General features: G+C 39.7%; 1 protein-coding gene across 1 annotated transcript; it reads left to right on the top strand.

The window, feature by feature from the left end:
- Positions 1-63: 63 nt before the first annotated feature.
- Positions 64-11,705, top strand: LSM3 (LSM3 homolog, U6 small nuclear RNA and mRNA degradation associated). The gene is made up of 4 exons (XM_027863682.1): positions 64-143; positions 1,480-1,590; positions 9,693-9,788; positions 11,301-11,705. The coding sequence occupies exons 1-4, from the start codon at positions 123-125 to the stop codon at positions 11,379-11,381; spliced, it is 309 nt and encodes a 102-aa protein (XP_027719483.1). The 5' UTR covers positions 64-122; the 3' UTR covers positions 11,382-11,705.
- The last annotated feature ends 6,879 nt before the right edge of the window (positions 11,706-18,584 follow it).

Genomic DNA, 18,584 nt, shown 5'->3' with positions numbered 1-18,584 from the left:
GCCCTCGCTCTACACGCCTCCGGGGGCATTCGTCATCACGTTCGCCCCCGCTGGTAGGCGGGCTGCCGCGAGAGCGCGCACGTCATCTCGCGAGAAGCGGGAAAAGGACCCGGATTTGAAACATGGCGGACGACGCGGATCAGGTATGTTGCCGAAGAGCCTCCCGATCCTCTGGGCCATTTCAGCAGGGCCCCAAGGATTCTCTTTGGAGCAGCCCTCTGCTCCCTTTCCTCGGATCCCGTCCAATCGTTCCTCCCCCCAACCCTACGCAGGAATTTCCTACTAACAGGGAATATCTGAAAGTCTTGGGCGCAGAATGGAGAAGACCACGCCCTCCTCCGCTTTGTCACTGGCTGGCTGAACTGTCAGTTACCTGTGGGCTAGCCAGCCAGAGTTTTCATTGGCTTGTCTTCTGGTCCTTGGCTAGACCGTCTACTCCTGATTTACGGCTCAGCCAGTCAATGACGGAGGAGAGAGTCTGTCCTGTCCTCCCTGTCCCCACCTGAGCTAGGAGCTGAGCAGCCAGCAGCCCCTGGAGCCTTGGATTTAGTGTCCCAGGAGCTCGTTCCCCTGGCGCCCCGGAAAGCCTCCATGCCCCGCAGTCCCTGCGGAGTCCCTGCGTGCCCCCCTCAGCCGGCATCTCTTTGGTGGACAAGCTTTCTTGCCTTTTGCCTCTTTTGTCTCCATTCCTCAGCAGATGCTGTTGGAGAGCTTCCTTCTATACAGTTGAGGTGACAAGGGTCTTGGGTGGGGGGTGTCATTAATAATTATACTCTGACCTCATAATGATAGCATTTTATGGGCTTTCACATTTGCAAAGTTTATTCTACAAGTATTACTTCATTTGATCCTCAGAACAACCCTGGGACGTAGGTTCTGTTGTTATCCTCATTTTACAGCTGAGGAAACTCAGGCAGGCAGATGTGAAGTGACTTGGCCAAGGTCACACAGTTAGTGCGTGTCTGAGGCCAAATTTGAGTCTAGGTCTTTCTATCCAGCTTCCTCTTTACCCACCTGGAAATCCTACATTTGGCTCACTTTCACTTCCATTTTTAGCTTTTAGTTGCCACTTGTTTCTCTATTGTGTATCTGTAAATCTCAGCCCAGCCTGGTAAAGAGGACACATACCTTTTCCCCGCCCCTACACGCTCTTTTGCAAACATCACATCCTCCCTTGCTGAAAATGTGGCGTTCTGCATAGCACCCTCAAAGTTTCCTATCTTTAAAGTGTATTGGCCTGGCACTCTTGCCTGCCCTAGGAGAGCCCAAAACAACCTTCAGGTGACAGTACCTTTGCTAGGGCTGACTTCTCATAAAAGGGAGTTAAAGAATTCATTTTTAATTGAGCATCCTCTTGTAATCTGTAGGTCAGGTGGAAACTAACTGAAGATTCCTTAGTTTGCATTTTGCAGAGAACAGGTGGGTAATGATCTACCACTTCTGGTAGGTGTGTATCATTGCAGTTTTTCTTTTTAACAGCAACAGACCACCAACACTGTAGAGGAGCCGCTTGACCTCATCCGGCTCAGTCTAGATGAACGAATTTATGTAAAAATGAGAAATGACCGAGAACTACGAGGAAGATTGCATGTGAGTTAAGTATATCAAATCTTGAACAGATGAGTATTCTGATAATGCATAAGTTTTACTGGAGATGGGATTTGTGATTTCATTGGTAAAGGAACTGAACATAGGGAAACTTCTTGACCATTGCAGATCTCTACCTTCTTTGTCTGAATTACTACGATGTTAAGTTACTTGCTCAGGGTCACAGTAGCTGTATGTATCAGAGGGGCCACTTAAATCAGTTTCTGAGTCCAAAACCAGCCTTTTTATCTGCTACACTGCCCTGCCTCTCAGTAGGCTTTGTAGTTTCCTCTAGATGTTGTATCATGTAGAGTCAGAAGAGACATAATCTAGTCCATCCACCTCATTTTACAGGTAAAGAGCTGAGGCCCAGAGAGGTTAAGTGATTTGGCTGAGGTTACACAGGTAATAAGTGATGGAGAAAAAATTTGTACCCAGGTTCTCTGATTCAAAATCTTGTATCTTTTCCCCCTATAACATGCTAAAAGGTTATGGGTGTTTTTAGGACCTAGATTTAAATCTTGGATCTGCTGAGTGACTTTGGGCATGTTACTTAATCTCTTTGGGCCTTGGTTACCCCATCTGTAAAATCGAAGGTACCTTTTAGTCCTAAATTCTATGAGATCTGTGGGATATGAGAAGATTTTTAACAACATATTAAAGCTGGAAGGGATTTCGATTCAATACCCTTGTCAGACACCTAGTAAAGGTTTTAGGGCAGAGGTGTCAAACTGGCAGCCCCAGAATTCCAAGTGTAGAGGGAAATGTTTAACAAAATAAATAAAAGTACAGTGCAACATAGATTGTGTTAATGTGACCCACAGGGATTCTTTTCAATTTGACTTTGGCGCAATTGGTTTAAGGAATTGTGCTGAGAATTCAATCCTGAATCATGCCTGCCCCAGGGGGCTTCTATTCTACCAGCAGGATTAAACATTTACATCACTAATTGTACATAAAGGGTGAAGGAAGGCAGCGAGATCAGACCTCGGGTCTGTTTTGGGTGGCCTGACATGTGTTACCTGTCCTCTCCCTCATCTGTCCCGTGAGTTAGTTTGTCACTTGTGTCTTTGCATCCTCAGTGCATGGCACATAATAGGCATTTAAAAGATACTTGGTTAAGTAAAAGTTACCTAAAATTTCCTAGAATATTTAGGGAAGAAGAGAACCATCACCCATGAAGGTGTCAGGAAGGAAGCAGTCCTTACTCAGGATGAAGATCAGAGGCTTTGTCTGCAGGTAGAGGGCCTGGCCTGAGTTTTAATACTGATTATGCCTCTTACTACTTGTGTGACTTGAGGCAAGACATTGAACTTCTCTGGGCTCCATTTTTTTTTTTTTCATCTGTGAAATAAGGACATTGTACAAGATGACCCCTAAGATTCTTTATGATTTTAAAATCTGTAAACTTACTGAATAAGGAATCTGAAAGGTCAGTCGGTCAATAAACATTTATTAAGCACCTACTATGTGCCAGCTATCGTGCTAAGCTCTGGGGGTACAAAAAGATGCAAAAAAACCGTCCCTGACTTCAAATAATTCACGATAATAATCTAAATGGGGGAGAAAACAAGCAAACAAATATGTACAAGCAAGCTATATACAAGATAAATAGGAATTAAATAAGAGAGGGAAGGTACTAGAATTCAGAGGGGTTGGGAAGGACTTACTGTAGAAGACAGGATTTTAGTTGGTACTTAAAGGAAGCTAGAGAGGTCAGTAGGTGGAACAGAGGAGGGAGAGTGTTCCAAGCTCTTTAGAGAATGCCCAGAGATGGAGAGTCTTATTTGTGGAACAGTCATGAGGCCATTGTCACTGGATCAAGGAGTATGTGGTGAGGAGTAAGTTGTAAGAAGACTGGAAAGGTAGGAGTAACAGTCAGATAGGTAGGAGGAGAACCAGGAGAGGTGATGTCCTGAAAGTGTAGAAGGAAGAGAGTGTCAAGAAGGAGAGAGTGATCAGTAGTGTCAAAGGCTGCAGACAGGTCAAGGAGAGTGAGGACTGAGAAAAAACCATTAGTTTGGCAACTAAGAATGGGGATACAAGTCTGCAGAAACGCATGGAAGCAAAATACAATAATTTTTTGTTGTTGTGGCACTATAAGCAGCGTTAAATAGTGCTTTACAAAACACTTTTATATGTTAACTCTTTTTTTATCTTTATTATTCTACTTTTTTCCAGTTTTTAAACATTTTTATTTAAAGTTTTGAGTTCCAAATTCTATCCTTCCTTCCCCTCCCGTCTCCCTCAGATGATAAGCAGTCAGATGTAGGTTATACATGTGCAGTTATGTAAAACATTTCCATATTAGTCATTTTGTACAAGAAGACTCAAAAGAAAAAAAGTGAAAGAAAGTGAAAAATAGCATGTTTCAGTCTGTATTCAGTCAATACCAGTTGTTTCTCTGGAGGTGGATAATATGCTTCATCATTCGTCCTTTGGGATTGTCTTGGATCATTGTATTGCTGAGAAGAGCTAAGTCACTCCCAGTTCTTCATTGAACAATATTGTTGTTACTGTGTGCAACCTTCTCCTGGTTCTGCTCACTTCACTGTGTATCGGTTCATGTAAATCTTTCCAGGTTTCTCTGAAATTTGCCTGCACATCATTTCTTGTAGAACAATTATATTCCATTATGTTTATATACCACAGCTTGTTTAGCCATTTCCCAATTGATAGGTATCTCTTTGATTTCCAAGTCTTAGCCACCACAAAAAAAAAAAAAAGAGCTGCTATAAATATTTTTGTACAAATAGATCCTTTTCCCTTTTTTGAATGTCTTTGGGATACAGACCTAGCAGTGGTATCGCAGGATCAAAGAGTATGAACAATTTTATCGCCTTTTGGGCATAGTTCCAGATTGTTCTCCAGAATGGTTATATCAGTTCACAACTCCAACAAAAGTGCATTAGTGTCCCAGTTTTCCCATATCCCCTCCAATATCCAATATTTTCCTTTTTTGTTACATTATCCAATCTAATAGGTGTGAGGTGGTACCTCAGAGTTGTTTTAATTTGTATTTCTCTGATCAATAGTGATTTGGAGCATTTTTTCATATGACCATAGATAGCTTTGATTTCTTTGTCTGAAGACTGCCAGTTCGTATCCTTTGACCACTTGTCAATTGGGGAATGACTTGTATTTTTATAAATTTGACTCAGTTCTCTATATATTTGAGAAATGAGGCTTTTATCACAGATACTTGTTACAAAAAATTTCCCCCAATTTTCTGCTTTCCTTATAATTATGGTTGCATTGGTTTTGCTTGTACAAAAACATTTTAATTTTGTATAATCAAAATGATCTATTTTATATTTTGTAATGCTCTTTGTATCTTCTCTGGTTCTAAATTCTTCCCTTATCCATAAATCTAACAGATAAACTATTCCATGTTCTCTTAACTTGCTTATGGTATCGCCCTTTATGTGTAAATCATGTACCCATTTTGACCTTTTCTTGGTCTACAGTGTGAAATGTTGGTCTCTACCTAGTTTCTTCCATACTGTTTTCCAGTTTTCTCAGCAGTTTTTGTCAGATAATGAGTTTCTGTTCCAAAAGCTTGGATTTTTGGGTTTATCATATACTAGATTACTGTGGTCGTTTACTATAATGTAATTTGTACCTAATCTATTCCACTGATCCACCACTCTATTTCTTAGCCAGTACCAGATTGTTTTGATAATTACCACTTTATAATATAGTTTGAGATCTGGTAGAGCTAGATCATCTTCTTTTGCATTTTCTTTTCATTGATTGTCTTGATATCCTTGAGCTTTTGTTCTTCCAGATGAATTTTGTTACTTTTTTTCTAGCTCTTAGACATAATTTTTTGATAGTTCGATTGGTATGGCACTGAATAAATAGATTAATTTAGCTAGAATTGTCCTTTTCATTATATTGGCTTGGCATGAGCAAGTACTATTTTCCTGTTGTTTAGAACTGACTTTGTTGGTGGGAAAAGTGTTTTATAATTGTGTTCATAGAGTTCTGGGTTTGTTTTGGCAAGTAGATTCCCAAATATTTTATATCATCTACAGTTATTTTAAGTGGAATTTCTCTTTCGATCTCTTGCTGCTGGACTTTGTTAGGAACATATAGAAATGCTGGTGATTTATGTGGGTTTATTTTGTATCCTGCAGTTTTGCTAAAGTTGTTAATAATTTCAAGAAGTTTTTTAGTTGATTCTCTAGGATATTCTAAGTATACCATCATATCATCTGCAAGGAGTGGTAACTTTGTTTCCTCATTGCCTACTCTATTTCCTTTAATTTCTTTTTCTTCCCTTATTATTATAGCTAACACTTCTAGTTTATTCTAGAAATATTCTAATTTATACAGTATTGGGATTAATTGTTTTTTGAATGTTTGGTAGAATTCAGTTATGAATCTATATGGTCCTGGGGATTTTTTCTTAGGAAGTTCATTGATAGCTTTTCAATTTCTTTTTCTAAGATAGATTTATTGAAATGTTTTATTTCTTCTTCTGCTAATCTGGGTAATTTATATTTTTGTAGATATTTCTCCATCTCATTAAATTGTCGAATTTATTGGCATAAAGTTGAGCAAAATAGCTCTTAACAATTGTCTTAATTTCTCCTTCATTGGTGGTGAATTCACTTGTTTCATTTTTAATACTAGTAATTTAGTTTTCTTCTTTCCTTATTTTAGTCAAATTAACCAATGGTTAAAACCAGCTTCTAGTTTTATTTATTAGTTCAATGGTTTTCTTCCTTTCAATTTTGTTAATCTCTCCCTTGATTTTTAGGATTTCCAATTTGGTGTTTAATTGGAGATTTTTAATTTCTTTTTGTAGTTTTTGTTTTTTTTTTTAGTTGCATGCCCAATTGATTGATCTGCTTTTCTTCTCTTTTATTGATGTAAGCAGTTAGAGTTATAAATTTTCCCCTAAGTACTGCTGGCAGCATCCTATAAATTTTGGTATGCTGTCTCATTGTTGTCATCTTCTCTAATGAAGTTATTGTTTCTATAACTTGTTCTTTGAGCCATTTATTTGTTTTAGGATTAGATCAGTTGATTTTCAATTAATTTTTAATCTCTCTTTCCATTGTCCATTATTGAATGTAGTTTTTATTGCATTGTGATCTGAAAATGATGCGTTTACTATTTCCAGTTTTCTGCATTTGGTTGTGAGGTTTTTCTATCCTACTACATGGTCAATTTTTGTGTAGGTGTCGTGTACTATGGAGAAAAGGCTATATTCCTTTCTATTCCCATTCATTTTCCTCCAGAGATCTAGCATATCTTAACTTTTCCAAAATTTTATTTACCTCTTTAACTTGTTTCTTGTTTATTTTTTTTAATTAGAGTTATCTAGTTCTGAGAAGGGAAAGTTGAGGTCCCCCACCAGTATAGTTTTTATTATCTGTAATAACTGTAACTCATTCAACTTATTGAAAAATTTATTTGGTGTACATGTTTAGGATTGATATGACTTCATTGTCTGTGGTACCTTTCAGCAAGATATAGTTTCCTTCTTTGTCTCTTTTAATTAGATCTGTTTTTGTTTTTGCTTTGAGATCATGATTGCTACCCCTGCTTTCTTTGATTCAACTGCTCCAGCCCCTTACCTTTACCCTGTGTGTATTTCTCTGCTTCAAATATGTTTCTTGTAAACAACATATTATAGGATTCTGGTTTTTATTCCATTCTGCTGCTTCTGTTTTATGAGTTCATCCCACTCCCATTTATAGTTACAACTAACTGTGTATTTCTCTCAGTGCTATATTTTGCTTGTTTACCCCTCTCCCCGCCCACACACACCCCACTCTTTCTCTCCTCCTAAATGTTTTACTTCTGATCACCACCTTCCCCAATATATATGTCTTTTATCAGTCGCTCCTCCCCCTTTTATTATCCCCATTCCATTTTACTTCCTTATAGGGTAAGATATTCAACTAAGTGTGTATGTTACTCCTATTTTGAGCCAATTTTGATGAGAATGAGGCTTAAGCTTTGCCTGCCATCCTCTTCCCCAACTTCCCCTCCATTATAAAAGCTCTTTTCTGCTTCTTTTATGTGGAATAATTTACCCCATTTCAATCTCCCCCCTCCTTCCAGTGCAGTTTTCTTTCTCACCCCTTTATTTTGTTTTTGGGGTACCATCTCATCAAAGTCACCTTTTATCCACATCATATGTCTACATAGACTCCTTCTAATTGCTCTTAGACTAATGAAGTTGTTGAGAGTTCCAAATATTATCTTGCCATATAGAAATATAAAGAGTTTAACCTTATTGAATTTCTTATGTTATCTCTTTCTTGTTTCTTTTTTACCTTTTTATATTTCCCTTGAGTCTGTATTTGGAGGTCAAAATTTTTATTCAGCTCTGGTCTTTTAATTAGAAATATTTAAATATTCTCTATTTTGTTAAATATCTACTTTTTTCCCTGAAAGATTGTACTCATTTTTGCTGGTGATTCTTGGTTATAATCCAACTCCTTTATTCTCTGTTATGTCGTATTCCAAGTCCTTTGGTTCCTTAATGGGGAAGCTGCCAAATTCTGTGTAATCCTGACTACAGCTCCACAATATTTGAATTGTTTCTTTTTAGCTTCTTGCAATACTTTCTCCTTGATCTTTGAGCTCTGGAATTTGGCTGTGATGTTTCTGGGAGTTTTCATTTTGGGATCTTTCAGGCAGTGATCAATAGATTCTTTCAATTTCTGTTTTGCCCTTTGGTTCTCATATATCAGGGCAGTTTTCTTTGATAATTTCTTGAAAGCTATTATCCAAGCTTTTTTATTTTTAATCATGGCTTTTAAGTAGTCCAATAATTCTTATATTATCTCTCCTGGATCTATTTTCTGGGTCAGTTGTTTTATCAATGAGAAATTTCACATTCTACTTTTTTACTTTTTTGATTTTGTTTTATTGTTTCTTGATGTCTCATAGAGTCATTAGTTTCCACTTGTTCAATTCTAGTTTTTAGGGAGTTATTTTCCTCAGCAAATTTTTGTATATTGTTTCCCATGCTATTTACTCTTTTTTTCATGATTTTCTTACATTATTCTCCTTTCTTTTCCCAGTTTCTTCTGCTTCTCTCCATTGCTTTTCAAAATCCTTTTTAGGCTTTTCCAGAAATTCTTTTTGGGGCTGTATTCTTCTGACCTTCTGTCTGTTCTCTTCTGTTCATTTAAAAAAGGTGTTTCAATGACCCTCTTTTCTTTTTTTTTGAGGAGGACTCCCTCACAACCCTGTTCTTCATCCCACCTCCCGCTTTTGCCTCTAAGTGAAAAAACAACAGCAAAGCTCATACAACATGTGTGTGTGTGTATATATATATATGTCTGTATCTATATATAGTCAAGCAAAACAAATTCTCACATTTGCCACATTAGAAAATGCATCTCTCAGTCTTCGCTTTGAGTCCATTGCCTCTTTCTGCGTCAGGAGGTGACTAGTTGTTCCTCAGTTGGTCCGTGAGCGTTGGTCCTCTGGAATCATGGTCGGTTACTACATTGAGTAGCGTTCCTCAGTCTTTCAGAATTGGTTTTTCTTTCCAAGATTGTTATTATTATATAAATTGCTCCCCTCGTTCTGCTTACTCTACTCATTGTTGTGTGTATGGGTCCTTTTCCTCTTTTTTTTGATTTCTTTGTGGTATACTGCCTGTTTTTGAAAAATACATGCATATTTTAAACATTACTGTTGCTCACCCTCCCCCAAGATTGACCCAACAACAAATAAGTACAGTTGAGCAAAACAAACAGGCTGGGAAAAGCACCTCTTTTCGTTCTCCTAGTAGCTTTCTTAATTGCTTATGTGTTCCAGTAAGTGTACCTCCTTTAAACGACGTGTAAGATCTGTGTCCTGCATACTTAAGTTTTACACATTCTAAGGAAATTTTTAAATTGTGTCCATTAAGGGAATTTTTTTGCCAAAAAAGTAAATCATGATTATATTAATGATCTCTTTGCCTCAAAACACACTGAAAAAAATCATTAGTAATACCCTGGTTTTCATTTTAATAGTAAGGAGTATTCATTTTGTATATTAACTGAATTTCAAGTATTTACATATTTGTAATCTATGTTCATTTATACGTGTTCCATAATCTAATAATTCTTCTGCATTTATTTCCCTAGGCTTATGATCAGCATTTAAACATGATTTTGGGAGATGTAGAAGAGACCGTGACAACTATAGAAATTGATGAAGAAACTTATGAGGAGATCTATAAAGTGAGTTATCTTGCCTGTTTCCCCTGATGGGATGATTTAGCAGGGGTAGCTCTTCAGTTCAGCACATTGCTTCCGTGCCTGCTGGTGCAGCCGCTGATAGTTCAGACAGTTGCTTCTTTCTTACCGTGCTGTTCTTTGGGCTTCTCTAACACTGTAGAACACGGGCTCGGTTTTCTTCAACCTCTCCTCTTCTCATTTCTTGGTTCTGCTTCCCTGATGTTAGAACTCACCCTTCTGCTCTTTACCCATTTCTGTTTAGAGGTCTGCTCTCATCTTCTTGTCCTACATCTCGATATGGGAGCTTTCTTCAGCTCTCTACAGTCTCCTGAGCTCTTTTATGTCATCTGATCAAAGATGGAGAACCAGGATGCCCCCTAGAGGCCAGCTAGTCCAACCTCCCCTCCTAGAGGTGAGGACACTGAGAAGCCTGGACAAGAGAAATGCCTTGCCCAAGGTCACACTGGCCGAAAGTGGCAGAGGCAGCGTCTGAACTCCTTTCCTCTGTGTCCAGGGGCAGCTCTTTCTATCCCAAATCTCTCGTCTGCTGCCAGACATTTCCCCTTTGGTGTCTCGCCATTTCTTCAAAGTTAGTGCTTACTTATTTAATTTTATTGCTATGTTTTGGTCTTATATCATCCTCATTTCCAAATAAATCCCTCTCCTCCTCCCCAGAGTTATCTCTTATAACAAAGAATAAAAAAGAAGGAAACTAGGGAAAAAATAATAGTTCCCCAAAGCTAATCAGCCCATCAGCTAAGCCTGACAAGTTATGACAGCTCCTGGCTCTGCAAAGAAGGTAAAGGCTGGGAGCATGTTTTCCTCTCCTCTGGGCCAGTCTTGACCATTATAATTACGCAGCATTCAGTTTTTGTATTTTCATTTTTTCATTTGCATTGTTATAGTTATTTTGTTTGTTTTTCTGGTCCTGCTTACTATATCATTTCATATAGTCTTCCCATTGTTTCTTGCAGCTCGGTAATATTCCATTCTGTTCATGTACCACAACTTGTTTAGCTGTTCCTCAAATTGGTGGGCATCTACTTTGTTTCTAGTTATTTGTTACTACAAAAAATATTGCTGTCAATATTTTGGTGTTTGTGGGATCTTTTTATTACTAAAACAGTGGCATCTCTAGGTAACATTTCAAAAAATGAAACTCCTCATCTTCCCCTCCACAAAAAATCCCAATTGATTTTCCTGAGTTTCCTGTTTCCCTTAATGTTATATCCATTTCCTTGTCATCCAGTCTTAAAACCTCAGAATAGCTTTGATGGTTGATGTGGAGTAATGAAAATTGACTTAGTGATTTTTTTTTTTGGCTAAGCACATATAGACAACTAGGTTTTAAAATTATTTCTCTGTAGTATTTGTGGCTAATCCCAATGTGTATTTTGATATATATATGTATATCTTTTTACATTCACAAAATTTCCCTTTGTTTTAAAAAAGATCCATAAGTATTTGTTTAAAAAATGTTTTATGAAGTTTTTTCTTCTTTTTTTTCTCTCTCAGTCAACCAAGAGGAACATTCCAATGCTGTTTGTTCGAGGCGATGGGGTTGTATTAGTAGCCCCTCCGTTGAGAGTTGGCTGAAACCAAGACTTTGTCTTGTGTGGAAAATTGGAGACCCTGGATGGGAGCCTTTACGAGAGAAGCTGGTGTTTGAAAAGAACAGCCTGTTATACTTTTTGATATTTAGAAATAATCAAGGAATCCTTACCTTAAAATGTGTTTATTTCCAGACAATTCCTAATCTAACTGGCATAACACTTATTCTTAGAATTCTGATACCAAACCTAACAATTAATGTAAGTGTCATAAGGAAGGACTCCTTTTCAGTGATTTAATTTGTCTCTTCATCTTGTAGGCAATTATATTTTTTTAATTAAATTTACTTTTTGGGTTTTTTTGACCAGGTGACTGTTTATCTTGTGGTTCCTGAAAAGTAATATGTCTAAGACAGTTTTTTAAATATAGATCAAACGTCTAAGCATCCCAAGGCACAAACATCTGAAACAGAGGAATAATGGAGCCTCCTGCTACACATTCCTTACTCAATCTCGTTCTCAGGCGCTTAAGCTTTAGTGGCTGCATAAGAGCATGCACACACACTCACAGCTTTTGTGAGCAGCCTGCCACTGCTGTACTTTCACTTGAGAGTGCTTGAGTGGTTACCAGCGGAGCCATTCAGCCCTAAAGCTAAAGTGAAAATCATGTGCTGGGTTTTTTTTCCCCCCTAGTGGATACTAAACTGCATCAAGTATCGTCAAGAAGTAGAACATCATTCCTTGCTTTAGTGAATTGCATCATCTGGGGCTGGATGATATTTGATTTGTGGCCAATTTATTTGTAAATCTTCTGAGTGTGTGCTCATTCTTCTATTATCGGGTATAATATGGAGCCACATGTTATTTTTAGTGATATGCTATAAAAAGGACTTTCTGTCAACATTCAGTAATAGCTTGGAATGGTCCCTCTTTTCATCATTGCTTTTCATAATCTTGGCAGCGAGTGATGTGAGTTTCCTCTTTCTGCCCTGCTGTGTGGCATAGTCCCCTTGTGCAGGGCTACCCCAGGGGAGGCACTAGGACGAGGAAGGACGGGATCACCCCCTCTCTCCTTTTTGAACAGGTGGGTTTGCTGTCCTGGGTGGGGATGGTAGAGGCCACCACAGTCTCTATCCCCAGCAAGGTGAGCCCCTCCCCTGTAACTGCTCTGTTGAATAACTCCTAGAATAGCTTCGAGCCCCCAACATAAGTATAGTAGTAGCATTTCTGTAGTGGAGCACCGAACGAGGCAAAAGAGGCTACCATTTCTCTTGCCTTGCCAGCACCTACAGTCTTATGATTCATTAGTTCTCTTTCAGGAATTTGGGATTACACATTTTTAGGGCTGGGAAGGACTTTAGAGATCATCCAGTCTGTTTTACAACAGAGAAAATGAGACCCAGACATATGAAGTGACCTTCCTATATTCACTCTGTGGTCGTGTCATTTGGAAATAGAATCTGGATCTCTGGACTCCTAGCACAAGGCTTCCCATTCTACTCTCCTGCCTCTTCTTTGTGAAGGCTTAAGTGTGTCCTGGAGAATCCATGTGGAATACAGGCTGCCCTCAGTCAGGTGAGCTAGGAGATGTGAGGGTACCCAGGCCTGGTGCTGGGTTGTATGTGTCTGGGTGAGGCTTAGGGAAGGTCGTGAAGTCACCGAGCTAGAGGGGACCTATGACACTCTTATTCTGACCTCCTCATTTTTCTGAAGAGGAAAGAGGCCCAGAGACATGAGATTACTTGAGAAGGTAGTCAGTGAGTGAGTTCAGCTTGAGAAGGTAGTCAGTGAGTGAGTTCAGTAAGCATTAAGTGCCTTCTGTGTGGTAGGCACTGGAATACAAAGACAACTGAAATGGCTCTGCCCTCAAGGAGCTTATATTCTCCTGGGATCTGGGAGAGGGAAACCGTGGGCCAAGGTAAGAAAATGCCAAGTGATTTGGAGATGGAGAAGTAGAGGAATGATCAGGAAAGACCTCTTGAAGGAAGCAGCACTTGGTAGAAGAGAATGCATCCTAGGGATGGAGGACAGCCCTGCAAGGGTAAGCTTAAAGGTAACAGGAAGCAAATGGGCTTGTTTGACTGGAATCAGGTCTAGTAATAGGAGCTCATTCTTCAAAGATAGGTTGGAGCTTACTTTGAAAGGCCTTTAAATGCTAACAAGGGTTTGTATTTTGTCCTTGGATCAATAGTGGGCTACAAAGGGTTCTTGAGTATGTGATGGAATGACAGGAACTAGTTGGGAGGTTCTTGGAAGAGTCGAGGCAAGAGGTGGTGAGGCCCTGAGCCTGGGGCATGACTGGGAGTGAGGAGGAGGGTGCAGGTACAGAGTGGAGGGTGACAAGGCAGGCACCTGGGCCACTAGGAGGATGTAACCTGTTCCCTTTGGGGCATGTTGGATTTAAGACACCAGTGGCTCATCTAAGTGGAGGTGTCTAGAGCTGAGATGGAAGAGCAGGGCTGAACTGGGTATGTAGTGGGCAGACTTAATCAACAGAGTGATGATCATTGAACCCATGGCAGCTGGTAAGATCACCATGAGAGTACCGAGGGGAGCAAAGGAGGCCTAGCATAGAGCCCTGGGAAAATCTCACCCGGAATGTAGGATCCTAAAAAAGACTGCGAAAGAAGTGAAGTATTCTGATCCCTCCTACCCCACCCTGAGGGATTCTGACACCCGATCCTCCCCCAGGGGGTTGCCCCTCACACCAACCCCTTGTCTCACATACCTTCCTATTATACTCTGGTTTTCTGTGCAAGCTATTTCTCTGCCCCCTCACCAATCCACTATTTTTCATCTTTATTGTTTTCTGGAAGCCTTCTTTGCTCAGTGTTGACCCTTATCTACCAGGTGTCACCTTTGGAAAGCTCTTAAACCAGCGATGATGACGATGATGATGATGATGATGATGATGTCATCGTCTGTGTCCACAGAGGGGCCATGCATTGAGAGGATAGAATGTAATGTTGGCAGTAGGTGCATTGGTAAGACTTCCAATGTGCCAAAGAACTAACCCATGGCAGTATTTAAGCATACTGTTGGTTTGAAACTTCCTGTAATTAAGAACCTACAAAATGTTAACTAGCCCTTCTCAAACATGACCATTGTTTTCCTTTTAGTTTTTCAAAGAGGATCAGTGACATCACGGTCTGATGTCTTGACTCTCCGGTGAATTAGATTTGAGTCATTGAAGTCCAGTGGTGATGGCCTGGGTTGGAGTGAGTGACCTTGGTGTCTTGGATGTTTGACCAAGCTCATAGTGCTCCACAGCGCCTACTTTGGCCACCTGCATGACTGTTGGAACAAGTTGTTCTCACTGCCCCTTCTCCCCAGGGAAAGTCTTCACATGCTTTGTGTAGACATCCTCATAACTCACCACCAGGTTTGAGGCCTGTCGGTTACCTCAACCTAGTTTAGCCCGTCTGCCAGTATGGTTTCAGCAGGGTATGGCTGTTGCATAAGCTGCAACTTCTTGGAGCCACAGCTGAGAACTGTGTGCCAAAGTAAATTTTTACAAAGCTGGTTTTGTCTTTGAAAAAAGTTTTTTTTATTTCTTTTCTATTTTTTTACTAATTTATTTTGATTTATCAATAATCACTTCCATATGCTTTTGAGTTTAAAATTTTTCTCCCCCTTCCTCCCCACCACCCTCCCCAAGATGGCACACAATCTAATATAGGCTATATATTTACGTTCATATTAAACATATTTTCACATTAGTGATGTTGTAAGTAAAAATTAAACCAATAGGAGGAACCATCAGAAAGAGGAAACAAAACTCAACGGAAGGGGAAAAAAATGGCAATTCAACTTCCATAGTTCTTTCTTTGAATGTGGATAGCATTTTCCATCACAAGGCCTCTAGAGATGTCTTAGATCCTTGAATTGCCAGGAAGGGTTAAGTTTATCAATATTAGTCATCACCCAATGTGGCTGTTACTGTGTACAACGTTCTCTTGGTTCTGCTGACTTCACTCCGCATCAGACCATACAAGTCTTTCCAGGTTTTTCTGAAGTCGGCCGGTTCATCATTTCTTATAGCACAATAGTATTCCATCACATTCATATACCACAACTTGCTCAGCCATTCCCGAATTGATGGGCATCCTCTCAATTTCCAATTCTTTGCCACCACAAAAAGAGCTGCTATGAATATTTTTGTACATGTAGGTCCTTTTCCCGTTTGTGTGATCTCTGGGATATAGCCCTAGAAGTGCTATTGCTGGGTCACAGGGTATGCACATTTTTATAGCCATTTGAGCATAGTTCCAAATTGCTCTCCAAAATGGTTGGATCATTTCACAACTCCACCAACAATGCATTAGTGTTCCAATTTTCCCACATCTTCTCCAACATGTATCATTTTCCTGTTTTGTCATGTTGGCCAATCTGATAGGTGTGATGTGGTGCCTCAGAGTTGTTTTGATTTGCATTTCTCTGATCAATAGTGATTTAGAGCATTTTTTGATATGACTATAGATGGCTTTAATTTCTTCATCTGAACTGCCTGTTCATATCCTTTGACCATTTATCAATTGGGGTATGACTTGTATTTTTATAAATTTGGCTTCATTCTGTATATATTTTAGAAATGAGGCCCTTATCAGAGAGACTGGTTGTAAAAATTCTTTCCCAATTTTCTACTTTCCTTCTAATCTTGGTTGCATTGGCTTTGTTTGTACAAAAACTTTTCAATTTAATATAATCAAAATTATCCATTTTGCATTTTGTAATGTTCTCTGTCTCCTGTTTGGTCATGAATTCTTCTGTTCTCCGTAAATCTGATAGGTAAACTATTCCTTGCTCTTCCAGTTTGCTTATAATATCAGCCTTTATATCTAAATCATGAACCCCTTATGACTTTATTTTGGTGTATGGTGTGAGATTTTAGTCTTTGCCTAGTTTCTGCCATACTTTTTTCCTGTTTTCCCAGCAGCTTTTGTCAAATAGTGAGTTCTTGTCCCAGAAGCTGGGGTCTTTGGGTTTATCAAATAGTAGATTAGTATATTCATTGACTATTGTTTCTTGCATACCTAACCTATTCCACTGATCCACCACTCTGTTTCTTAGCTGGTACCAAGTAGTTTTGATGATTGCTGCTATATGATACAATTTAAAATCTGGAACAGCTAGGCCACCTTCCCCTGCATTTCTTTTCATTAGTTTCCTTGATATTCTGGACCTTTTGTTATTCCAAATAAATCTTATTATTATTTTTTCTAGTTCTATAAAATAATTTTTTGGTAGTTTGATTGGTATGGCACTGAATAAGTAAATTAGTTTAGGTAGAATTGACATTTTTATTATATTAGTTCAGCCTACCCATGAACAGCTGATGTTTATATATAAATAACTTTAAAAATTAAAAAAAAAATTAAAAAATTAAAAAAAAAGCCTCTGTAATCTGGCTTCTGATCCCATCATTCAATCAAAGCTGCTCCCTTCGAAGTCACCACTGATTTCTTAATTGCCGCATCTAATGACCTTTTCTCATCCTCGTCTTTCTTGAGCTCTCTGCAGCCTTTGATGCTATTGATCACCCTCTTCTTGATACTCTGTAGGTGTTTGTGACTTTCTACTAGTTCTACTGATCGGACTGCTCCTTGGTCCACTTTGCTGGATCTTCACCTAGGTCAGATCCCACCAACAGGATTTCCCTCAAGGGTCTTTACTGGTTACTTCGTCTCATTCTACCAGGGGTTCTTGAGATCTGTCAGCTTGCTATTTTCTTTTTAAAAAATTATAACTATTTCAATAAAATTGGTTTCTTTTGTAACCTGATGTATTTTAATTGGTGCATTGAATAATGTTACTCTGAGAAGGGTCCATAGTTTCACCAAACTGCCAGAAGAATCCGTGACACATACTTTGCATGGTCTTGCTTGGTGATCTCAGTTCTGTTTTTAGTTCACTTATCTTCTGCAGATGATTCCCAGACCTAGATGTCTAGCCCTTGTCTCCTGAGCTCCATTTGTGCATTACCAGCTGCCTTTTGGACGTCTCAGACTCCTGTCCAGAGCAGGATTTCTTTCCCTCTCAAGCCTTCCTGCTCCTCCCATCACTCTTGTGTGCACCATCATCTTCCTCGTCATGCAGGCTGACATCCTGGTGTCATCCTCACCTCCTCACTCGTTCCCACCCCATCCATGCAGCCTGCTGTTGTCTCCACCCTCACATCTCTCTTATTTGGCCCATTCTCTCCACTCTCTGGTGTAGGCCTCCACCTCACCTCCAGTCCATCCTCCACTCAGCCACCAAAGTCATTTACCTAATGACTCCACTCTATGTAGGTAAAGTCATTTGCCTACATGACGATGTCTCTCCTCTTCCTAAGTAAATCATGGTGGCCTACTGTGAACTCCAGAATCGAATATAATGTGGTCTGTTTAAAGTCCTTCACAACCAGTGCCCTCACAAACCGGCCATGCTGGTCCTCTTCCTGTTGGTCACATGTGACCTTCCATCTCTCCTGACTGCCTCTGGACTCACTGTGTTGTCTGTAGTGCCTGGAATGTGCTGCCCCCCATCCCCCTGCCCTGGATTCCTCGGCCTCCTTCCAGACTCGGTTCCAGCCCCACCTTCTACAAGAGGCCTTTCCCAGCCCCACTGGCCCCATTGCGAGTGGTTTTCCTCCGAGATTACTGTCCCCTTGCACAGTATGTATCTTCTGCATGTGTAGTTAGTTTTATTTTGTCTTCCTCATTAGAATAAAAACTCCTCAAGTGCAGGGACTGATTTGGTTTTGTTTTGTTTTCATTTTTGGATTAGTTGTCAAGCACTTTGTGCCTGGAACTGTGCTAAGCACTGGGGATACAAGGAACAGCAAAGCCAGAGTCCAGTGCAAAGGCCCTTTGAGGTCAGAAGATGGAATGTTGTGTAAGGAATGGCCAGTAGGCCTGGATGACAGGCCCGTACACTGGGTAGAGAGGAGGAAAGTATAGATAAAAAAGGCAGGAAGGGGCCAGCCTTGAAGGATTTTAAAAGCCAGGCACAATAGATTTGGTCCTGGAAGTAATAAGCTGGAGGTTTTTGAGTAGAGGAGTGAATAGTCAGACCTGAGCTTTAAGAAATAGTCACTTTGAGGGGGCAGCTAGGTGGCACAGTGGATAGAGCACAGGCCCTGGAGCCAGGAGGACATGAGTTCAAATCCAGCCTCAGACCAAACACTTGACACTTACTGTGTGACCCTGGGCAAATCACTTAACCCCAATTGCCTAAAAAAAAAAAAAAAAAAAAAAAAAAAGAAAAA

Source organism: Vombatus ursinus, unplaced genomic scaffold (genome assembly GCF_900497805.2).
Source record: "Vombatus ursinus unplaced genomic scaffold, bare-nosed wombat genome assembly UNPS02014773.1, whole genome shotgun sequence".
Classification (NCBI taxonomy): domain Eukaryota; kingdom Metazoa; phylum Chordata; class Mammalia; order Diprotodontia; family Vombatidae; genus Vombatus; species Vombatus ursinus.
Note: the sequence above shows the minus strand (reverse complement) of the source record. Positions and strands in the feature narration are given on the sequence as shown.